The following is a 25442-nucleotide window of genomic DNA, read 5'->3' as shown; positions in this document are numbered from 1 at the left end:
CTGCCTCTCAACCTGTCTGTCTCAGGTCTTCTTCCTGCAGTTTCCCACTGCTCTTCTGTGCGGCGAGATCAGGAAGGCCTACGTTGAGTTCTGCAATGTCAGCTGCGTCGCCCTGTGCGGCCTGCGGGTCGCATCCACACACCCGGACTTCTTCACCTTCGGCGGCCAGGCTACGACGCCCCTCACCCCCCTCAGCCCGACTTCGGCCGAGAACTGTTCCGCCTATAAAACCCTGGCCACGCCCCCCAGGGCCCAGCCGGGTGCAGCGGCGGCGGTGATGTCGGTGTCGGCGGAGGATTTCGGCCGGCCGTCCGGCGTGGTGGAGATCCCTGTGGAGGGTGGCACTCTGCAGCCGGGGGAGTCCGCCCAGTTGCCCCTCTGGCTCAGAGGACCGGACCAAGAGGGGGTCCACGAAATCAACTTCCTCTTCTACTACGAGAGCACTGAAAAGGGAGGCAAAATCAGGTAGAATCTGAGGGATCAAGTGCAGGAAAGGGAGATGAATTAGCTCATTGTGTAATTGTGGTTTATTTGTGCAGCCATTATTGGTACAAATAACTCATCTTGAAATAAACTTGATGTTAAAAGTCACTCAGTCACTGCGGCATTAGCTTTTAGCACTGTTAACCAAAAAATTGCTGCTAGCCTTAAGTTAGATTGATTTAAAGATTAATGCATTGCATTGTTTCAATAACAAGCTGTCATTTGGGTTGAAGCTCTCAATTGAGGGTGTTTGGCCTTTCTACACCCACCTTTTCTGTCAAGCATTTTCTTAATCTGACAGTGTGTCAGATTGCTCCGTACAAATAAGACTTACTTACTTCTCCTCCTATCCTCCTGGCCCACCCCTTCCTGTTTCCATACCTCCACCTCTTATCACTTAATTTTCCCTTTCTCTTACCATCTCTGTTCCAACCCCCCCCATCCAGCCACCGGGTGTTGCGTCACACAGTGTTTATCTGTGCCAGTCGGTCTCTGAGCGTCCGGGCGTCGGCCTGCCGCAGCAATGTCCCTCCAGAACAGCATCAGGAAGAGGAAACCATCGGTAGCATGCTGGTCTTCATCGACGTGGAGAACATCAACACGGTGAGACACACAGCAGGACACTACCAGACCCCCAGTACACTCTTAATATTAACTAATATTGAGCTGTAGACAAGAGTGGGATGTCACCAATAGGCCTTCGTACTTCACTCTTGACTCCAGCAAAATCCTTAGTGTTGCTGGAAATGTAAGGGAAAAATCTCACCCCACACTTGTGAAGCCACTTCTAGCCTCCACTGCTTGGGTGTAGACCGGGAATATGTAAATTCTTATCCCCTTCCAGATGATTTCTCTCTTTTCCTGAGCTGCTGCCTTAATTCGCTGGGTGTCACAAAAGCATAAAAAGTCACTGTGATGATAATTCGTGGAGGCTGTTCAGAGCTTTGATGGGGCCAGCACTCAATAATCAAGCCCAAGCTCTACAACAATGCCCGGGCATCTCCTTCAGTTGCAGCTAGAAAGCAGACGAATCCAGATTTTTTCTCCTGCTCCTGCCTTCTACATCATCCATTTTCAAATGCAGCCACCTCCACCTCTTCCTTGGCAGTGGGGTTAGCTTTAGCTTCTTCAGCCTCCTGCTCCAAAAAATCAAAGCGAGCTTCAACATCAGTTAGGCTGTCCAAAATGCTCTCTTTCTGTTCTTGTATCTGCTTTAGTAGGAGCTGCATACTTGAAAATGTAGTGTTGGCCTGATATATCGGCATCGTATTAGTATAACCCTAAATGACAGTGTTCCTTCCCTCTTTCAATCATTTTCTCTGTCTCTCTACCTCCCCCTTTTCACTCTTTTCCTACCTCGCCTCAGAGTGAAGCTGGAGTGCGTGAATTCCACATCATCCAGGTATCCAGCAGCAGTCGACACTGGTGGCTCCACAAGTGTATCAACCCAGCCAAGGATAAAGGTTTGTCTGGCACTCTCAGCACCCTCTCGCTGTTTTTCTAGTCTCATCGTGTAAAATGATGGGGAGTCCAGCTTTCTCTGGACAGGGTTCTTGCTTTTATTTAGGAGACACTTTTGGATTTCGCTGCTGTTTGATTTGTCACTTGACAATACCCAATACCGCCAATTTCATTGGTGTGGCAATTAGGGTGAATCTATGGTGTCTCAAAAAATCCAATCGCTTTTCTAGCGTTAATGCCCAGCACACCACAGAATTTTCTCCAAGATTCCTATTTTCTTTCTGAAGTATGAATTAGCTCTTAATCTCCTCTCTTGTCTTGTTTCCTCAGACTGTAAACTCAACAGCAGAGAAAGAGCCAAGCTGTGCTTCAGGGCCACACGATGCAAACCCCATCAAGGTACTTTGATGTATAAAATACAAACAAAGTAGGGCTTTGTAGTACGGAATTGTGTAATTTGATTTGGCTGTGTTTTGTCTGTTGTTTCCCAGCTACCTCGGATGCCGTAGAGAAATACACTTTTGCAGACCTGAATCTGGGAAACGAACGGGTAATTTTGAAACTACAACAATTGCAAATAGTGTATTTATTTTTAACATCCACTTTACAGCAGGGATCTAACTACACTCATGACAATATGAGATATCCATCACAAGGCAGCTGTAAGGTCTTGCAAATACAATTATTGCACAAAAGTAATTAGGAAACGAGACTAAGAGTCTAACAGCCTAGCGGGGCTAAAAATAGTTGAAGCAATAAGCTACTGTTGACTTCTGCCTCTTTTCTATTGCCATCACAAGCACTCTGAAGCCAAGACGTAGAATTGAACACACACTATTCCTACTATTTGGGCTAAGCCTATCGGTGGTATCAGTCAGGTGGTTGACATTTGCTGTATAGTTTCCATAACGACAGAATAATTTTGCAAGGCTCTGTATGTTAATATACGTAGTAGGGTTCAGCTGGTGGTAATATTTACCCACAAATAGGGGGAAACAAAGAATAAAAAGGGAAAAATAGCTGGAATGGAGGTAACTAACAACATTGTATACTAACTAATATATATACTCTGGATGTTACACTGTTATTGAGTTTATAGTAGTTAGTATACACTGTTATTGAGTGTATACTAACTACTATACACAGGGTTTCCGCGAGTCCTTAAAAAGTCAAAAAGTCTAAAATCCAATAATCAGGTCTTAAAAATTGATTGCATTATGAAGTTAAGGTTACTTTTATAAAATTGCATTAACTTCGGTCTCGTTTTTAAATGTGTTTTTGGGGAAAATGTGTATTGATCACGCTGTAACAAAACTACAAAACGAAACCAACATGGAACCAATAACGACTAATGCAAACTGTGCAGCCCGGTCAGAATTTATCGGAGCACACCCAGCTAGTGTGTCGCGATGTGTTGTGTGGGCTAACGTTACTTTCATCTAAAATGGGCAAGTGCAAGTTCAACGAGATCTGGCTCGAGAACAGCCAATTTAGTGCTTGGTTGAAACCGGTTGAAAACACATTTGAAGCCCGCTGCACCTTGTGCAAAAAAACGCTGAAATTAGGAACGTTGGGTATAAAGGCATTAGAGTCGCATGGGAAGTCTAAAAAACATAAAGCCGCCATAAAAAGCCAGCAGCAAACGCCTGCCATCACCCAATATTCTGGTTTCACATCAGGAGCATCAAAGTCCGGCCCCAGCGCGACCCATGCAACTCCTGCAACTCCGGTAAGCGACCTCCGGACAGCGTTTGGATCTACGCCAACATTAAAAGCGGAGACAATAAATATAATAAATAACTGTATGTGTGTGTGAGCTGCTAGGGATTCACTGACTTGCTCACAGACACTTTGGTTTTTTGCTGACATGGGGCACAAATCATCTGGTTTAAGGATGGTGTCTTTAACTACTAGTCCATCCTGCTGCCCCAATATTTATTGTTCTATATTTATTTATTTATTGTTAAAAATGCTCATATCCTTCGTACTTTTTTTGCCAGTATGGACGTGAAATAGGTCTTAAATTGCATTCATAATGATGTTAAAAAGTCTTACATTTTACTTGTTGAAACCTGCAGAAACCCTGTATACAGTGTTTCTATAGGGGGGGGGGCTGTTAGTGCCTTCTTCTTATTCTTGTATTCTCTTACATTGTCGATACATAGGCTATTATCAATAAAGGATCCCATTACCTGGATGCCAAAAAAAATATGTAATCTACTCCACTTTAAATGGTTCCATTTGTCAAACAAAAAACTAACCTCTATGCATCTTAAGTGCTCCCTTTCAAGTACTTTGAAAAAAATGAGGCCCCTTTTACAGAGAAATCTGCTTTTCTGCCCCTCTGCCCTGCTGCATCTCTCTGTGCTGTCACTTTCACCTGTATCTTTACATCGTTACATTACTAGCCTTTAATATTATTACATTATCTACTCTGTTTTACTGCTTAGCAGCGACCTGGTCCAGACTGTCCTGTTCCTCCTCAGGACGAGTCCTTTTCCTTCTTTAAAAATATTTTCAATATTAATCTGGATTGAGGGAGAATACATTCAGAGTCAAAAAGTTAATATTAACGTTATCGGTATATACTGACTAGCAGCTAGACTGCACGCTAATCTCAGAAACCCAGCTGAATTCCAAGTAACGTTAACTGTTCTTCTTGTCGGGAATTCAGCCAGCAGTCTTCTTGGCATGGAAAAAAATATCCCTCATGCCCGCGTGTGTAATGGGAGGCGAACAGACGGGTCCGGTGAGCGAGCGCGAGAGAGACAGAGACCGAGCAACAGAGAGAGAGAGAAAGAGTGAGAGAGAGAGAGTGAGCGACAGAGAGAGAGAGAGAGAGCGAGCGAGATACAGAGAGAGAGAGAGAGCGTGCGGAGCAATTAGGGGCTGAGCGAATCAATGCGCTACATGCAGTTCTACAATTAAAGAGTGGAAAAAAAAATACTGTGGCGGTCAGTGCTGATATTATGGCAGGCCGCCACAAAGTTTTCTATGTGTGGGAAACCCTGAAGGAGAAAAGGAGTTGCTTTACCTGGTCCGTGCTTGTAAAATATACACCGTGTCCACATCTTCTAACGTAATACCAGAGAATGTCTCTCTCTCTCTGTGTTTCTCTGCAGCGCATGTGCGATTGTCAGCAGACCCTTCTCACGATAGCAGAACGAACAAGTATGGGAGGGGTAGAGCGAGGGGAGATTGTCCACTAGTTAATTGATCACAGATGTCGTCGTTCTCTCGGATGGATAAAAAAATAAAAATAAAAAATGCTAAAATGGGTCGCCAAATATACTTCGGCGGCCGTTAATATACCTGCGGCCCGCCCAAGTAAAGTCTATGTGTGGGAAACACTGCTATATACTCAATAACAGTGTAATATCCTGAGCTTTTTTAAAATGTAGTATACTGAGACATCGCTCACCCCATCCTCTCCCTCTCCTCCCTATTTCTCCTCCCACTCCCTCTCTGCATTCTGCTTCTTCTCTCATCACTTTTTCCTCTCTCCTCCTTTTCTACCCACCCTCTCCTCTCCTGCTCTCCTTCTTTTCCCCCCTCTCCCTTCCCCTCACCTCTTACTCCTTCCTCCCTCCAGATCATAAGCTCCACCACACCTTGCGGAGACTTCTTCTTCCGTTGCTGTCAGACCTCGGAGTCTCGGCGAGTGGGCCCGACATCGGCGGGGTCGTCTTCCCACAGCAGGAGTCAGGGTTCGGTCCCAGCCGGAGGCGGGGCCAGCGACATCACGAGCATAGTCAAGAAGTGTAACGAGCTGGACCTCGACATCATCGTCCTCTGGAAGGTGCAGTCAGGGAGTTGGGTGGCTTTCACAGGAGGGCCACATTAAAAGAACAGTTCATGCCAAAATGGCATGTCATTATGTACTCACCACTATGCTAGTGGAAACTGCATTGAAGTTTGTAAGACCACCAAACACACAGTGGGTTAGTTACTGCAGTTCTATCTCAGCCTTATAACAAACAGTTGAAGTGAATGGCTTCTGGTTTGTTAGAGATCCAAATGTGGATTACCATCCACATTTCTCTAAACAACTCATGCAGCATAATCCAAGTGTTTTGTAGTCCAAAAGGCCTATATTTGCCTCATCATGTAGCGTTGTTCAAGGTAGAGGAAACGGTAACTACTTCTTGTATATTGTGTGTTATCTGAAACAGGGAAATGGGATAATCCTGTTTACAAGTTGCCAATGGAATAGGTTGAAGGCAGTGAGTATCAGAGCCTTCTGGCAAAACTACATAATGTAGCTCATAGTACTGCGCAATGACGTAAATCTAGAGCTCTTGACATGGAACTGCAGTAACTAAATCGCTGTGTGTTTGGTGGTCGTACTTAAACTTTGAATTTTTACTGACATGGGGATGAGTAGATGACTGGATTTTCATTTTGAGGTGACAGGATTTTCATTTTGGGGTGAACTATTCTTTAAGTGTGTTTTCAGTCCTAGTTGGCTCAGAGCAGTTATTGGGAACCCTGGAGTAGTTTTCCCTTTAAAATAAAAATTGATCTAATTTGGAAACTAATAACATACCATATTTCCTCTAATATTGGCCCGGGCCTTTATTTACCTCAAGTGCAGAGGGTACTAGGTTTTTATTGGAAGCAGGCTTATAGTAGAGACAGGCCTTTATTTCTAATTCCCTCTGTTTGATAAGTATATTTGCTCATATTTTAGTACGAAGCCTCCTTGTTTTCTGATCTGCTTCTGTTGGGGTACGTTAGGTAGCCGTTTTTTTGTTATTGCAATGCATTACGATAATTACGGTAATCGACGACGGCATGCTCCAGAGACTTCCGCTGGCCGAGCCATCTTGTGGCACTTGTACGTTACTACAAACTACAATTACATGTATAACAGGCACGTAAGCTGAAGCTAACTGAAGCTGAAGTAGAATCTATACAATTATATCATATCGCCGTTTATTTCGATGCATATGCGCGAGCTCAGTCCACCTGACAGCCCTCTGTTCTGTTGGCGGAGAGAGAGACACAGACAAGCAAGGAGGTTTCGGCGCACCGAGGGCTTACTGCCGACGCTTCCCGGAGTTTCCCGGGGACACGGTTCCGGCCAGTGCCGATAGCTGGGCACCGATTTGTTCCCGGTGATCCGGCTGAGATTTTCAGCGGGGGTCCCGACGCCGATGCGTCACCGGGTGTCCCCGATGGGTATGGGCCGTGGGCGCGGTGGAGAGGACAGCGGCGGAGAGAGGAGACGGACACCGTCCAGCCATATTTGACCTAGTCTTGTTTCCTTTGTTTTTTCCCCCGGCCTGTATTTGAGGCTGGCCTTTATTTGTTCGTGTTGACCACGGCCCCGGCCATTATTGGAGACCCGGCTTTTAATTGACTACCGGCCACTATTAGAGGAAATACGGTAACATAATAACAAGTTCTACTTTAATTGCCTCATATGTTTAAAGACCTGGGTTACAATTGGAAGTTTGATGGTTTCTGCTTATTACTGGTTTAATGGCTGTTCCAGTGTGTTAATGTTTGCCTGTCTTATTTTCTGTAGGTAGACACAGCCCATCCAGGTTCTTCTGGGGTACTGGCTAGTGATGCTACCAATCTCTCTTTATGCCTGTTCTAATTACAAAATAATCCAATCTTACCATTTTACACTGTGTTGACAAATGAGACAGCCAAATATGCAAAGGCAGCAAAAATGCAAAATACAGGGTGTCTGAAAAGTTGGAATGATACGGAACCGCAAACTGAACCAGCATCACAACATGCTTACTACTAGGGGTGTCACGATTCTCCAAATCCACGATTCGATTTGACTTTCGATTTTAAGGTCACGATTCGATTCGATTTTCGATTTAAACTTTTTTTTTTTCAGCACTGACGCTATGCCATTGTTAGACTTATCGACTCTTGATTTGTAAAGATCAACAGATGATTGGTTTTATGCCCTGACAACTGTCATTTACATTTTTAAATTCTTCTTTAAAAAGATAGTATCAAGTGTGATATAACTGCCATATTTTTTTTTTGGAATGTAGCCTACCACACTAACCAGGCCATATGGTCAAATTTTTTCACAGTTTTTCCATTTAAAAAAACCCTTTCCCTTTAATTTGGTACCAAATACATGGCAAGGCGATTCAGGGCGTCTCCTTACTGAAGTGTCATTCACAGTATGACAACAAAACAGATCCTTCCTATCTTTGCTAACGATAAGCTTTCAAAATACATACAAAACCTCCAGCGCTTCAGCCCACACAGTAATAAGATCAGACAATAATAGTCGCCGAACAAATATGGAAAAAGTCGCCAAACTTATATGGATAAAAGTTGCTGCAACCCGGCCAGTCCTCCTACCGACTCTTCGGCGCACTGCCTCCTGGAAAACAGCGTCCGTCTCTGGTGGTGACAGCCAGGTAGGTCCCGCTGTTTAGTGAAGGTGATCTTGTGTCTTGTTTTATCGAGCAAGAACAAGCGATTTCGATCAAAAGACTTCAACTCACAATGTCTTCGTAACTTTCCACTACATACGGCGGGTCAGGTTCTGTCTCACAGCACAATCTGACAGCTTCCAGAAGGTTTTAAAAGCGTGACGCTTAGCCGGCGAAGCCATTTTTAGATCTACCGGTGGAGGATGACTAAACCCGGGGAAAATCAAACGTCTCAGTGTCACCAGATATACAGTATTTTCCGGTTCCGGTTCATTGATGACAACTTGAAGTATATATAAAACAAAGCTGATAACTTGATTTTCAGTTTTTGGTACATTTTAAACGATTTAAAAATGACGGACGCTCTTGGGCGCTATAGTGAAATATAGAACGGGCGCTCTCTAGCAGCTACGCTGTGTCGTCATTGAAATGTGTTGAAGGGTGGAGAGAAAAAAAATACTGGGAGAATCGTGAACCTGCTTGTGATTTCGAAGGTCGAAATCAAACGCTCATTTCGATCGATTTTCGATTTAGAATTGAAATCGTGACACCCCTACTTACTACTAGTGTGTGTGAAAACAAAATATCTGGTGATCTATATGATTCCAGAGGTCCACCGAAAACTCATCCGAAAAGTTCAGATTTTGTTCACAGGTTTTGTTCCGTTTGAATGAGGATCTATGAGTGGAAGATGAGTGTGTTTGTTTCCAGCTTAGCGTCTCTGTGTGTCTGCACAGGCCTATGTAGTTGAAGACAACAAGCAGCTGATCCTAGAAGGCCAGCTCCATGTGGCGCTTCAGACATTCGGCAAAGAGGCCTGTTCCCTGACTCAGAAAGAGGTATACACACACATAAATGGGAGCTAAAAAAACTGATTGTGTCATTTTTGTGTCATTTTAAGAATATGAAATATCAAGGGGGTTTCTGAATAGTCTTTGAATAGTCACAAAGTTCTTGCAAATATGGGGTTTGGGAGCTGAATATGTTAAACTACATTTGGTTTGGTTTTGGTTAAAGGATAATTCCTTACCTGAACCTGGTCCTTATTTTTCTATTTTTTTCTATGTCTAAATGTGTGACTACTTAAAAATTAAATTGGCTGTTGAAATGCTGAATCCCCAAGGCCCTACGACCATGTGAAGAGGAAGCTAGTTTCATGTCCAGTAACTGTCTGTATCTGTCTGTTGTTTTTGGCCGCAGGAGGCTCAGGAGATGGTGCTGCTCAAGTTCAAATCAGAGGTGCCTCCTCCAGTGGTCCGACCCTCCGTAGAACAACTGTCCCACCTCATAAAAACCAACCTGCACTACCCTGAATCCTACAGCCACCCATTTGTCCAGGAGAGGTGAGACACACACACACACACACACACTTGCACACTGGCTTGCTCATCAACAACTTCGTTCCCTCTGATGTCACCAACTGCAACACAAACACACACCCCATACATACATGTACACTGTATCATTCATCGAGCATTTCCCTTCCTCTGCAAAATCTAACCTTCACCAGGCACCACAATTTTGCTACTCTTAAGTCTTACCATATTCTTTGGCTTGCAATTTTTGTCAGTTTTCATTCTTTCACTCAGAAACAGGGGCAGCTGCAAATGGTCCTGCAATGTTACAGTTAAATGGTTGATAAAGCAAGCATCTCTGGTCCTGATGAGAAAAGCAAAACTCGGTTAATGTTAATGTTGGTAATCTTTCTCTCTCTCTAGCCTCTGTGTGGTGCCAGTCACTCTGACTCTGTCCAACTGCTCCTTGGCTCAAGTTGATGTCATCATCGACCTGCGACACAAAAGCACCAGGTAAATCCCTCCATGTGTGTACTCTGTATCAGTGGGTTTTAATCATGTGTCATGGAGGCACAAGAGTCTGAAAGTTTCCATTCCAATCAAACACCGCAGCAGCTCATTACACTGGACTATGGACCTCCATGACACGATTACCACGATCTACCAGCTTCTACACTGCATTTTACCTTGTGTGCCACCAGGTTGCATTTGGCAGAATTTTGCTTTAGGATTGCTTACGATTGCTTTATGGCACAAAGGGAGATTGATTCATGGCAAACAAAAACAAAAAACAAGAAAACTCACTTCCTAAACATGTTTATCCTCTTCAGTAAAGCCAAAGATGCCAGGGAGGAGGCAGACAGGAGGCAACAGGGTTTATGGGAAATGTGTTCTTAATTTAGAGAAACACCAGCATTAACAATACCACTACCATGAGATAGAGGCTATCAGTTTTGTTTACTGTATTTATACCAAGGTATCATAATTAATTTGACAATGAGATATTGATGTTAAAAATTATACACGGGGCACCCTGGTGGCTCAGCTGGTAGAGAGCATACCATTAAGGTCCATCATTCCTGTCTCTCCACTGTGACTATCCAAATGAAGCAGAGATGCCTAAAAAAAAGTCATCTTACATTTTTTTTTATACAAATAGCACCTTTAAGAACCATTGCTCTTTATTGACTTTCTCTCTGTTAGTCAGCATTGTAACCACAGTGGAATAGAGTCTGTCCATACATAGTCAGAGGACTATCTGTCCATTAAATTCACCCCAAAATGACAATGATCTACCTCCCCTATGTCAGTGGAAATGCCATTGAAGTTCATAAGACCACAAAACACAGAGCGACTGAGCTTCTGCAGTTCTATCTCAGCCTTTTAACAAATAATTGAAGTGAACCGTGCCTGGCTGTTTAGAGTTTCAAAAAGAGCATAAAATGACCATCAAATTTGTCTGAACAACTCATACAACATATTCCAAGTGTTTTGTAGCCAAATCATTGTGCTACAAATCAGTAACTTCTAGTGCAGTGTGGCAACCAAAACAAGGAAAAGGGCTAAAGTGTGTGCTAGAGTCGGTAGTGCACTCATAAACATAAACCGAATTCCTTGTTTCCTTTTCCACAATGCGGGAAGAAATTACTGTTACCTCTGCCTAGAATGATGCTACTTAATGAGGTCTAGGCTTTTTGGACTCCCACTGCAATCAACTGGCTACAAAACACTGTTAATAGGATTATGCTGCAAGAGAAATCTGATGGACATTTTATGCCCTCTCTAATCAAGACTCCATTCATTTTTTTTTAGAAGGCTGAGATAGAACTGCAGCACCTAACTCACTGTGTTTGGTGGTTGTACAGACTTCAATGGAGTTTCCACTGACATGGGGAGAGTACATAATGGCAGAATTTTCATCTGGGGGGGAAATGTTACTGTTCTTGCAGTCTATCCCCAGTCATGATTCCTCTTCTCCCCCGTCTCTCTCTCTCTCTCAGCCTTCCTTCCTTCAGTCCTGAGTCTCTGGAGGTCCACAGTACATTCACCTGGCTGGGTCAGACCCAGTACAAGCTGCAGCTGAAGGCCCAGGAGGTGCTGTGCCTGGCGTTGCGCGCCTGCTTCCTGCAGACCGGCGTCTACAACCTCAACACGCCGCGGGTCTTCGCAAAGCCGGCCGACCAGGGCGCCGTGTGCGAGACGAGCCAGCAGACGGCCAGTCCCGCCCTCATCATCATCAACAACGCCTGAGCGGGGGCGTTGCGACCCACAGCGGTCCCTCATCCAGCAGGCGTGAGGACTCGGGCTCTCAGGACGTTGTAGCCGCTAAGTAGAGCCCCGGCCTCCAGCTAGTCCTCCACAGACCAATTTTCTTCTTCTTCTTGACTATTAATACTCTATACTGGACAGCAGGAAAAGCGGTTGTTTTGTACTCGGTAGTAAAATTGAAGAAGGCTTATTTAAAATGAACAGCTAGACCTTTTTTTTGAGAATGAATCGTGGATCAGTTGAGCTTGTAGATGCAGTGGTCAGGCAGTTTATGGACTAATAGTAACTGTTTTATGTCTCAACAGCCGAGCATCAAAGAGTTTCAGTCGGACAGCACTTTTTCTGTGCCTGGCTCTGATGCGACAGCCCCTCCCCATCAACAGAAAGGCTTACCCTCCCATCCTCCACCCCACCCACACACCCCGTCCCCTCCGCCTCCCCCCGCCCTCCACATCACCGTCATCTCAACCGCAGCAGCTTGACCCGACATTCCCACAAATGCCAGGTCATGATGGCCTTAGACATAGACTAGTGTTGCCACAATACCAGAATTTTGACTTCGATACGGATACTAAATTTCATATCTTAAAAATCAGATCCTGCACTAGGGATGGGACGATATGCTCACAATGTGATTCGATACGCGATATGTGGTTCACGATTCGATACAACCACAATACGATGTAATAAATAAAAGTTCAGTGACAACAAAGTATGACTGTGCAGAATTATGTTTATTTCTGAGCCACAAATCTTTCTAGAAATGGCATTGGCTTGATAGAATGTAAACAACAAGTAAAAAATTGTGATTACTACAGCAGAATAAAACGTAGCTAATATCACGATTCATTTTTCTGCCGATACGTATTTTTGTATCGCGATATATTGAATTTCGATATATCGTCCCATCCCTAAATACCACGGCTAACAAGAGAAAAACAATATACAATGTCACAGAAAAACCACTGTGAGGCAACAAAGAAGTGCACATGAAACTGCACAGGAGTTTTGATATCAGTTGGGTGTCCATCTTTGTTGGTTCTGTACGTTCGGTGAACCAGTTCAGGCGGACCGGAATCCAGTTCAAGACGTGGTGTTTTCAGCTGTTTGACAGAGTGCAGCAGTCCACTGTCAAGAACCAGACTGACCCTCTGTCTATTCCAGTCCTTCTTCTTCTTCTTTTAACTATTCCATTCTGCAAATATCGCACTCCGGAGGTGACGTCATTGAATTCCTGATTGAATTCAAGCTTTTGCAATGGTATTGAAGTCGTTTTTGAAATTTCAGTTATTGTGACGACGCTAATGTTTACTTCCTGGATATCTTGGATGAGAGACCCACCCTCCCCCCCACCCACCCACCTTTCCACTGAGACTGCACCTTGGCACCTGGCCAGCCAGAGCCTCCCACTTCTCCTAAAGTCTTCAGGACGGAGGTTGACCACTAAAGCCTGACTGTGGCCAATGAGCCCGTATTACTGCCCACTCACCTGCCTGTGTTCCCGTCTAGCGCTCTGTCCATTCAATAGACTATAATGTCCTCATGTGCACGCATTTGATTTTCTACGAATAAACTGAGTGCAACTGATCCAATCAGCATATTATCCCCCTCCCCCGACCCCATGTTTGACCTCGCCATATTGTGATCTAGCTGTTGTATGTATTTACTCAACTGCTTTTCTGAAAATGATGTATTATATTTATATAACAAATTGGGTGTAAATAGAAAATAAAAATGTAACCAATGATGTGTGCTGTTAGAGGTTGTCTGTGATATGATGTACATCCTGCAGGGATCCTGTAGGGAAGGGAAGCTTTGAAAGTTATGGTGAAGTATTTTGAGAATTTCCTGGTAATTTTGAGAAGTATGTGGAAAATATAAAATGTAGAACTAAACTAATTTCTTCAGGACCAGCATTCGTCTCCATCATATTATATACTGGAGAAAAGGAGAAGGGAAACACATACAACATACCTAAAATGTTATTTAAGTGATAAATAGTAATACACGTTTGTTGTCTAATAAAGAGCACACACACATACAGTACATTATATATACATATATACATATAAAATTGAAATGGGTTGGTTCTATGAGCACAAATTACTAAAATTCAGTCATCCAAACCATTTTCAGTTTATTTAAATCTAGTAACTGACATTACTTCATTAATCAAATTTTATAAATCAAAATGCTTAATTTAAGATCGAATTTATTCATCCAATTGATGGAAATGTGTCATACAATTGAAATGCATAGTCCTAAACCTTACAAAATTGATTAGTTTTTGGAGTGCACACCACTAGGCTTGGTTAAAAAAAAACCCTCATCTTTTCCTTCAAGTAAACTACATTTAGCAGTAAGTAAATGTCCCACACCATGCGCAGGGATCCGTCAGGTTTTAGCACACATACATACTAGACCAAAGTACCGCTAAATACCGACTGACCTCTACCTTGTTGGATCGAGTCCTTGAGGCGGCATAGCAGTTGCTGTGCAGGTAGCCAACATTAAAACCCCTTTGGCCTATTTGCAATCTTTTAAATATCAGCCAAGTAATTCCTCAACAGTTAAAGACAATTATACAGTCTAACAGCCCTTCATCTAACACCAGAGAACATTCATTTCCATAGAAAACCATACTTTCTTTAGGCCTGCCAGTGAACACCGCGTCCTCTCCTTCTGATTCTTCTGTATGTCACTCTTATATCAACCCATCAACCATAAAATACCAAACAAAGGTTTAAAAGACACATACCTGACACATAGCATACACTCTATTTCCAGTGAAATCAGTAGCAAACCTACATGAAATTACAAATATTAATATTCTCACTTAGATGTAGGTGTGTATGTGTGTGTGTGTGTGTAACTGTCCAGCGTAAAATATCATTTCAGCATCTGTCTTTGGTCTGGAGTGTGAGACACAGAATCACTGAAGATCCAGTCAACCCAAACCCAAACCCAAACCCAGGGTACAGTGGGTCAGTGAATGTGCAGTGGAAGGTGTAGAGGTGCATCACTGTGTCAGAGGAGACTGTAGAAGGACAGAGTGCCAGCAGGCCAGTCCAGATGCACTCCTACTGTGTTTGAGTCAGAGGAGAGTGTGTGTGTATGTCTGTTATCTTATTGTGACAGGCAGAGTAACCATTACCACAGCAGAACATACTCCAGGACTTGGCATTGCATCCAAGACAGCAGTCAACACTACGTCCTCTCCTTCTGATTCTTCTGTATGTCACTCCTGTATGAACCCTTCCTTCCCTCTCCACCTCCCAGTAAGAGCGCCCAGTCAGACCATCTCTACTCAGCACCTGTTCCCAGCAGTCAAATCTCTCTGGGTGATCAGGATATGGCTGCTTCTCTCTCACTGCTGCCACCTTTCTGTTGTCCTCAGACAGAAAGAGATTTCTGTGTGCTGTGTTTGGGTCCAGTGTGAGTTCACAGGCAACATGCAACATGACCTACCTGAGAGTGTCCAGTCTCCAGTGTGGATCCTCCAGTCCAGCAGAGAGCAGCTTCACTCCTGAGGCTCCTGGATGATTGTAGCTCAGGTCCAGCTCTCTCAGATGGGATGGGTTGGAGCTCAGAGCTGAGGCCAGAGAAGCACAGACAGAATGACAACCTGGAACAAGAACTTGAGGCTGAAGATGAATGAATTCATTAACATAAATAGTGCGTCAGTTGACGACCCTCGAGTGTTATGGGATGCAGTCAAAGGTTGCATCAGAAATAAAACAATATCCTTTGCATCAAATCTTAATGAAGTTAGGAAACATCGTATTGAGTTTCTGGAAACTGAAATTGCAACACTAGAACAAAGTATGCTAAATAACATTTCACCTAGAAACATGCGCAAGCGACAGAATTTATTGGATGAACATAATGGCCTGTTAAGACAGGAAGCAGAATTCATTATTCATCGCACTAGGCAGAACCACTACATGAACAGTGCTCGACCCAGCCGCCTTCTTGCTCTTAAGTTAAGGACGAATGATCATTTAGCAAACATCTCAGCAATTAGGACCAACCTCTGATCCCATACAGATTAATAGCACTTTTCAACTATTTTATCAAAAGTTGTATAAATCGGAGGTTGTTCATGATGAAAAAGTCTGTAGTGAATTTTTAGAATCATTACATTTACCTAAGCTGCCCCCGGAGGTTGTGCGTTCATTAGAGGCGCCTATCACTCTAGAAGAGCTAAGAAAAGCCATCAAATCAATGAATAAAGGCAGATCTCCGGGCCTGGATGGATTACCTCCAGAATTATATATTTCCTTTTGGCCCCAGCTTGGCCCTTTGCTGTTGAATTTGCTTAATTGTTCCATCAGTAGAGGTTCCTTTTCCACTAGCTCAAATATTGCTGTTATTCCTCTTTTGCTAAAGAAGGACAAGCCTCCAATTGACTGCTCTTCTTACAGGCCTTTAAGTCTCCTGAACTGTGAAGTTAAACTCTACGCCAAGGTTTTGGCAACCCGGTTGGAGCGCTACGTGCCTCGTCTGGTCCACCATGACCAAACTGGGTTTATTAAATCCAGACTAGCATCTGATAATGTCCGTCACTTGCTTCATGTTATAGATTCAGTTTCAAGGTCAGAAAACCACAGTGCCATTCTTTCACTAGATGCCGAGAAGGCATTTGACCGGCTGGAATGGCGCTATTTATGGTCTGTGCTCCAACACATGGGCTTCAGTGAAGGCTTTATTTCTATGATTAAGTTATTGTATGCTAACCCTTCCGCAGTAGTGATAACAGGTAACATTTGCTCATCTAGGTTCTCAGTTTCCAGATCCTCTCGTCACGGCTGCCCCTTGTCTCCACTTTTATTTTCTCTTTCTTTGGAGCCTGTTGCTCAGGCAATACGACAGTCGGAGGTCCTTGAGCCAATCGTCATACACGACACACCACATCACATACGATATTTTGATTTTTACCAAAAATCCCTCTAAATCACTCTCACATCTCTTTAAAATCTTTGAGGTTTTTAGTAATATCTCTGGATATAAAATTAACTGGGCAAAATCAGCATTAATGCCATTGGGTGAATTAAGTGGGCAGACACCTTCTTTTAGTATTCCTGTCGTTCGCAATTTTAAATACTTAGGGGTCTCTATCTATCCTTCCCTTGACACATTAATTACTAACAACTACAATAAAGTCCTAAACGACATAGATGGCGATTTAAAGAGATGGGGTACACTCCCTACCTCCTTTCAGTCTAGACTTTCAGTCATTAAGATGAATGTATTGCCTCGTATTAATTTTATTAGCTCAATGATACCTCTAGCCCCACCGGATGGCTACTGGAAGAAGTTGCATTCTGTTACCAGTACTTTTTTGTGGAACAAGAAAAACCCTAGAATCAAAGCTTCTACTTTGCAAAGGCATAAATTATCAGGAGGCGTTAACCTACCTAATTTTGAATGGTATTCATGGTGTTTTGCTCTGCGTCCACTTGCTAACTGGTTGAATCCAGAGACTTGTGTGTCATGGCGCCCCATTGAAGAACAATTAACATATCCACATAATCTACCAAATTTGATATATTCCAGCATACCCCATAAGATAGTGAAACAGGATTTTGGGCCAATTATATTATTTATTATTATATTATATAATATAACTATTCTCTTTTGATAGATGGGAAACCAATTTTCTTTCCACAGTGGGGTGACAAAGGTGTTCATACTCTCCAAGACATTGTAGGGCAACAAGGTCTTCGTGAATTCCAAGATTTACAAAGGTCCTATAATCTTCCGGGCACTTCTTTCTTTTTTTATCTACAGTTGCATGCAGCAGTGCGTGCTCAAGGTGTCCCATGGGGCACTGATTTGGAAACTCACTCCTTTCATTTGATACTTGTTTATTGTCTCTGACCTTTATAAATTTATAACTGAGTCCTCATATAAACCTTTGCCACTTAACAGACTCTGGAAGAGAGATATCAATACTTCCTCAGATCTGGATTGGCACACTATATGGTCAAATATATCCCTGTCATCCAGAAATCCAAACCATCAAATGATACACTATAAATTTATTCACAGGTCTTATCTTACACCTCGAAGATTACAACAAATGAAACTCAGAGCTAATCCATATTGCGACTTTTGTCCAGACAATACCATTGGCACTTTTGGTCTGGCACAAGGGCGGATATTTCATTTCACTGTTGGGGGGGACAATAAACAGAAAAATTTCTCAAGAGCAATTCCTGAAGGGGACACCAAAGGTGCCGCCAAAAGTACTGTTGTATTAAATGTATATAGAGGTCCATTATGAAACATTTCCATAAGCACTTCATTCCTTTCTTATGAAGATTTTATCAAATTGCCTTTGATATTACTGGGGTCTTTCTACTTGGCGTTTCGGTGCACTGAAAAATGATCGGATGTCTGTTTTTCTTTTCTCTGCCATTTTAACTGACCTGGCTGGCTGACAAATAGACACACACACACACACACACACACACACACACACACACACACACACACACACACAGCATGCAGGTTATTTACAGTAGTAGGTGAGATGCAACACCCATTAACTGAACTAAAGCTAATATATGCCTAATTAGATTTTGTTTTCCCGAAAAAGCAAATCTCTAATGTTTTGCTGTCAATGTGTAAAAGTCCAGAACGCTATGAAGCCTGCCAGAAACGTACTTATATTTTAACATAATGTTTGTTGTAATTATGTCTTTTTTTATTAATTAAGTCTTCATTTATTTCCAAAATTATGAACAAAATAACATAGTGGCAGCCATTTTACATGCAGTAAGAAAAAAATAATATACTTAGAACCTAATTACATAGGGTAAGTTAATCTTAAATATTATATTATAGAAATATTACTGTTACCATCTACAAAAGATAAAGTATTTTGGTATGAAATCCCGCATTTTAATTTAACCAAGTATCCTGTATCATAAATACATGTCTGGCATTTGTAACAAACCAAACCGCTTGAAAATCGGTCGAAAATTCAGCGAGTTATGATGATTTTAATTGTGGACAGACCTCCTGCCTCCATACACATACATGCATTAGGAGACGCGGCTCCGTACCAACACGCTGACGCACAAGATTCAACCGCGAGGTAACGGAACAAAATGTAGTCTGATTACAATTGTGAATGTGTTTTATTCTATTGAGTGGTAGAAGTAAAAAAAAATGTCTGACACATCCTTTGTTTTAAGTTAACCTCAGCTACTTACTGGAGGTCAGCCACCACTGACACACTTCCAGAGATCCTCCACACACACTCGTACCGAGGGCTAATGTGTGTGTGTGGGGGTTCGGGGAGGCAGGTAGGCAGTGGACCAAACCACTGTGAGGCATATGAGAGAGGGACTCAATCTTTCGAAACTTAAAAACGCATTGTTTTGCGTCTATAATTAGCACAAGTGCTTTCAATGCATATTATTATAATATTTAAAATTATATAGTTATGTTTACAATGATATATTGAGGGGGACAACTCTCTGTTAGTCCCAGGAAGGGGGGGTCCGGACCCCCCTGTCCCCCCCGTGATTTCCGCCCCTGGTCTGGCAGTGCCCAGAGGTTAATAGATTTTGGGAAAATGTCTCAAGTATTATTGAGAGAGCCATCCCTCACTCACAATGTCTGCTATTACTTAATGACACCTCCTCTTTGGAGCTAACTACAAATGATAGGCGCCACTTGTTAGCTGGTCTCACAGCTGCTAAAAGGATGGTAGCTTGTCGCTGGAAACCACCACATGCACTGTCGGTGAGGGAATGGCTCTCTTCCTACCGGGATATTGCACAGCTGGAGCTTTCTACAGCACGATTACATTATGCCAAAACACAAAATATTATTTGCTGGTCAAAGCTACTAGAAAAAATTAGTGTTTTATTATAAATATTTGTGGTTAACTGTCTTTTTCAGCTGTGCTTTCATGGATTTGCTTGCTTGCTTACTTGTTTAGAATATTATATATACTGTATATACTATATGTACATTCTTTGGTTACTTCATATATATACATATACATATATGTATACTCTTGGCTACTTCTGTGGATATTATCATGGATGATGGAAGAAATTAGCATAATTATCTAATTCCTTTGTGTCTGAATGCTGCTGGTTTATGTCTATAATGATCATGGGATTCCTGGGTAGCAGGGGGATGGGGTTGGGAGGAATGGGTGGGTTGTACTGGTAGTTTTGTTAATGTTTGTTTGCTGTTTTTGTGTCTGTTTTTGTGTTTTTGTGTTTTTATCTATGTACACTGCCTTGGTTCATCATGTTAGGGGTTAGAGGGTGGGGGTGGAGTGGGTTGGTGGGAGGAAAACAAGGGAAATGGGGGGGGGGTAGTACTGTTGTAGTACACTTTGTTTGTTTGCCTTGTGTCACTTTTGTGACTGTGATGGTGCTCCCCCTTCCTTATACACACAATAAATAATTGATCACAAAAAAAAGAATGACAACCTGGAAACACACACACACCAGCAGCAAACACTTATATATTGCTGAGTTTTCCTCCACTCATGTATAGTTTGTTATTCATTGTTTATTACTGAGGACTGCTTTTGCCTGATTTTGTACACAGGGGTTTTCTGAAAAAGAGATCATAGCCCTCAGTGTAAACTCCCTGTTTGAAACAAGTTACATGTCCAATTTTCTCCTTCGTACACTGCTCTGAAATGAGTTGTGATAATGCTAATCTACTGTCACCAACACAAACAGTTGACCCAATGATCTGCTTTGTGTTTTCATTTGGTTCAATGTAAAGCTCTAGGATCAATTTGCCCTTCTGGTATTTTAGGTCACAACAACAGGCAGACAGAAAGGGCAGAAATGAAATATCCTCATGGACACCAGTTGACAGGTTGATAATTACAGTGCCAAAAGTAAGATTGGTTTGAAAATCATGTAAGCAGGAAAATCCTACATGGGTTAATATCTTCACTGAAATAAACCTGCATGCCAAACAGGATTTAAATGTGTTTTTAATGTGTTGAAAAGGTTGAGGAATACTGACCTGACTGTAGATTAACACAGACGTAACATGTCACATTTGAATGATTTTTATATATGTTATGTTATAACTTGGAGGTCTCCATAGAGGTCCATAGAGGTCTAGTCCACTGGGGTTGACTCTGAAGTTCAGTTGATACCCAGCAGCCAGACTCTACTGACCAGACACATATGGCAGGGCCTCAATTTCTGTCATACACATGCTTTAGTTATTAGATCACATTTATTTTCTAAGTCAGAGATACATGATTGAATACTCTGAATGACTCTGTTCTTTTTTCACTTCATTATTAACTGACATCGATCCAAAATATAAGCAGGCCTGTCTTTAGGACTCAGCCCCCCAGCCTCATTTCTCCATCTAGGTCCCTCTAGATCTGCTGAGGTCACTACATCACTATAAGGTTTTTAGGTAGGAACCTTTATAGACCAGCTGTAAGATCACTCTTGTGACACAACACTAAGAGACAACGTTGTAATAAGACACAGTATCAATGGACTCAGCCTCTAATGATCATTCAAAGCTATCATTCAACACATAAAACTAACCAGCATCGAAAATTACTTTAATTTAGCAGTTAACTTCAATAGCCATACATTGCCACTACATTACAACCTGCTGCCATACACTAATCTCGACACAACTCAAAACCAACGTGTGACTCATGTAACTAATTGATGAACATCCACTGCAATGTAGGACATCTAGTGGTCAGTGAGAAAACTGCCTTTAAATGACTAAAAGACAAGTGTTTATACATCTTAACCACCACTGAGAGAGGACCAAATTTGTGACAAGTCTTTGCAGGTGACAGAGAATGATATGGTTAAAGTTTTTAGATCTGTCAAAGCACGTAAAGCGGCAGGCCCTGATGGGATTTCACCCAGAGTTGTAAAATCTTTCTCGAGCTCTTTCAGCTATGTACGGTGTTCACTGATATTTTTAACCAGTCATTGGCATCTTGTTTGGTCCTGACATGTTTTACAAGAACATTTATTGTACCTGTGCCTAAAAAAACACCAGTAACATGTCTAAATGATTATAGACCAGTCACACTGACTTCTGTAATAAATAAATGCTTGGAGAAATTGTTGCCTGGGTGTGCGACTTCTTAACTGGGAGACTCCAAACAGTGAGACAGGGAACAAAATACTCATCTACTCTGATCCGTAACACAGGAGCTGCCTGAGTCCTCTGTTATACAGTTTGTTTACCTATGAATGTGTTGCCAAGCATCACAATAACCATATTGTTAAGTGTGCAGATGATACCACAGTGATTGGTCTCATCCACAATAATGATGAGGACGCCTATAGGATGGAGGTGAGGGAGCTGGCCCGGTGGTGTACAGATAATAATTTATCTCTCAACGTTGACAAAACCAAAGAGATCATCATAGATTTTAGGAAGAATAAAGCCAGCCACACTCCAGTAAGCATCAATGGTTCGGCTGTTGAGCGTGTTAACTCATTTAAGTTCTTAGGAATACAGATCTCTGACTCTCTTACCTGGTCTGTCAACACCAACTGTATACTAAAGAAAGCTCAACAAAGGCTTTTCTTTCTCAGATGTCTCAAGAAATTTGGTATGTCAACCAGAACTCTGGTGAATTTTTATCGGTGCACCATCGAAAGCATTCTCACTGGCGGCTTAGTGGCATGGTTTGGTAATATGACTGCAAAAGATCTGAAGTGGCTGAACAGAGTTATTAGTCAGGCTTCTAGAATAACGGGTAGCGATCTACCACAACTGTCAGAAATCTATACCATCCGCTGTAAGAAGAGGGCACAGGGCATCATTAAAGACAACTCTCATCCAGGTCATCATCTATTTACATTACTACCAGGTTACCGTAGTATAAGGGCACACACCCTTATACTATGCCATGCTAGGTAGCAAACTTTACACTATAGTAATTTCAGTCACAAAGATGGATAATGAGAAAATGACAATGATATTTTTGTCTGTTTACAAGTTAAATTCACTTGAACACATTGTTTTATCACTCACAATGTGTTGAAAATAAGACAGAATATCTAGTTCTTCTTTCCCGACATTCTCACAACACAACCTGTCAACTCCGCTTAGATTAAACTGTCTCTGCCTGTCATTTGATTGTGCGTTTATTTCAAGTGGCCCGGCTCACCGGTTGGGTGGAGTTTTCTGTTTCTTTAACTAAACCCCAAACCCAAATCTGTGGTGAAGCCTGACATCTAATGGTGAAAAGTAGGTTACTGAACTGGCCATCTGCTATTGGCTGGTCTTGGTGCCAGGTGATGTCACCTTCTATAGAGTACAACAGGTGGTGACATACTGTGTGATTTGCCTGAAGGGGCAAACACTGCCAAGCCGGCAAACTTTGGTGTATAAAACGAACCGAATCATTTGCACAACCATGGTAGGGGAAATACTGCAACCACGATGCAATGTAATAGATAAAAGTTCAATGACAACAAAGTATGACTGTGCAGAATAATGTTTATTTCTGAACCACAAATCTTTCTAGCAATGGCATTGGCTTGCTAGAAACAAGTAGTAAACAACAATATAAAAATGTCATTACAAAGTGCAAATAATATCATTTTGATAGAGCTTGTGAAATTGTGATGGGCAAGCGTTCTCATTTGTGATTACTACAGCAGAGTAAGATATAGACCTAGCTAATATTGCGATTCATTTTTTTGCCCCACGATACATATTATCAGATTTGTATTGTGATATATTGAATTTCAATATATTGTCCCATCCCTAGGTCCTGTGATGGAAACACCGGCAGCTGTGATGGTGTCCACAGCAGCCTCCAGGTCTTCTGCTCGCTCCCTTGTGACTCCAAGCCACCCAGGCAAGATCGAGCCAGCAGCCCTGAAGGCAGACCCCAGGAACCACGTCTGCCTTATGGAGGTGATTGATTGCTTGAATTTATTATGGGCAAAAAAAATAACCAAACAAGTTAAAAGACTTACCGTGTTACATTGAACCCAGAGGATGGCACATGAAAGTGTTACACAAAACATTTATTTCCATTGTGGTCTTATTTTCAAGGTGGCAGGCAGCCGTTTCTTCAGGGTCTTCTCCCCAGTCTGCTGCTCTGAGAGAGGGGAGCTGGAGGGCCGGTGGAGGCTGACTGACAGTCACACTACAGTCCAGAGGGCCACATGAAGCTGTCCGTCTTCTGTACCTTCCCCAGGCCCAGAAATGTGCCGATGCCTTGTGATGCCTTCCTGAGTCAGAGGAAGAGGAAGGCTAGCTGGGATGAGAGCAGCAGCAGCCCCCCTCCACCCAAGAGACACCTGAGACTCTGATTATAGATACTGTAAATAGTACGATTTTAGACATAAATAGGTTCTTAGAGTTATGTATCATATTATAGTATAGATTTGGCAGCCGGAGTGATTTGTGATACACTGTTCTCAGATCTCGGTATGATTGTTTGTTGATACAATTCAGTTTCTGATCTACTGAGTGTGCTGTTCCATGCCAGCAGTGTCAGCCGTCCTATTAGCTCAGAGCAGCAGCTGCAGCCTCCTAAGATTTTAGACGTAAATGGTTTTAGAATTATGTATAGATATGGTAGCTGGAGTGAGTCGTGATACACTGTTCTCAGGTCTTGGTATAATTGTTTGTTGATACAATTCAGTTTCTGATCTGCTGAGCAAGCTGTCTGAAGCAGAGTCAGCCGTCCCTGTAGTCTATAATTGTTGGTATAATTTGGTTTCTGACCTGTTATATACTATATAGGCTACTGTATTAACTGTTAATGGTAAGTAAGTAGGTACGTTTTATTTTCTTAGCACCTTTGAAATCAAGAAGTTACAAAGTGCTTCATAAAAGATTTTAGATGCAAATACCTTTTTAGAGTTATGTATCATATCATAGTATAGATATGGTAGCCGGGTTGAGTTGTGGTACACTGTTCTCAGGTCTTATTGTTTGTTAATACAGTTCGGTTTCTGATCTGCTTAGCAGGCCATCTCATGTCAGCACAGTCAGCTGTCCCTTTAGCGGGCTGTTCCAAGCCTGCAGAGTCAGCCATGTGTACCACTTACAATGTGGTCTGTACTTAGTACCAACTACTTTAAAGAGTAACTAAACCTCAAACCCAAATCCGTGGTGAAGCCTGACATCTAATGGTGAAAAGTATGGTACTGAACTGGCCATCTGCTATTGGCTGGTCTTTGTGCCAGGTGATGGCACCTTCTATAGAGTACAACAGGTGGTGACATCACCTAGCACAAAGACCAGCCAATAGCAGATGGCCAGTTCAGTACCATACTTTTCACCATTAGATGTCAGGCTTCACCACAGATTTGGGTTTGAGGTTTAGTTACTCTTTAAGTGTATGGGCTATTTACGTTTGTCTACAGAGCATGTATGAGATCAAGGATCATGCCACACAGAGGTAAGTTGAAAAGAAAATATGCCGGCTTGTATTAAAACACTGAATAACATTAACATTTTACAAGCATTTTGGAATGATACAGCTGAACAGCAATTTAAAATTTAACTAATAACG

The 25442-nt window shown here is 42.3% G+C and overlaps 1 protein-coding gene and 1 pseudogene across 2 annotated transcripts in view; one reads left to right on the top strand and one right to left on the bottom strand.

Moving 5' to 3' along the window:
- The window catches only part of trappc8 (trafficking protein particle complex subunit 8), a 51178-nt gene extending 37511 nt beyond the window's left edge, over positions 1-13667 (top strand). For both annotated transcript variants that reach the window (XM_078285684.1, XM_078285683.1), the window contains 10 exons: positions 26-465; positions 930-1086; positions 1850-1946; positions 2275-2343; positions 2436-2494; positions 5537-5743; positions 9095-9196; positions 9558-9700; positions 10076-10165; positions 11653-13667. In XM_078285684.1, the coding sequence (XP_078141810.1) occupies positions 26-465; positions 930-1086; positions 1850-1946; positions 2275-2343; positions 2436-2494; positions 5537-5743; positions 9095-9196; positions 9558-9700; positions 10076-10165; positions 11653-11902 (1614 nt within the window). In that variant the 3' untranslated portion in view covers positions 11903-13667. The remainder of the gene's footprint in view (positions 1-25; positions 466-929; positions 1087-1849; positions 1947-2274; positions 2344-2435; positions 2495-5536; positions 5744-9094; positions 9197-9557; positions 9701-10075; positions 10166-11652) is intronic.
- Positions 13668-14814: 1147 nt separating this feature from the next.
- On the bottom strand, positions 14815-21130 carry LOC139924038 (stonustoxin subunit beta-like; annotated as a pseudogene).
- Between the last annotated feature and the right edge of the window lie 4312 nt (positions 21131-25442).

Source organism: Centroberyx gerrardi, chromosome 9 (assembly GCF_048128805.1).
Source record: "Centroberyx gerrardi isolate f3 chromosome 9, fCenGer3.hap1.cur.20231027, whole genome shotgun sequence".
NCBI classification, from domain to species: domain Eukaryota; kingdom Metazoa; phylum Chordata; class Actinopteri; order Beryciformes; family Berycidae; genus Centroberyx; species Centroberyx gerrardi.
The sequence above is the reverse complement of the archived record's forward strand: the minus strand, read 5'-3'. Positions and strand labels throughout refer to the sequence as shown.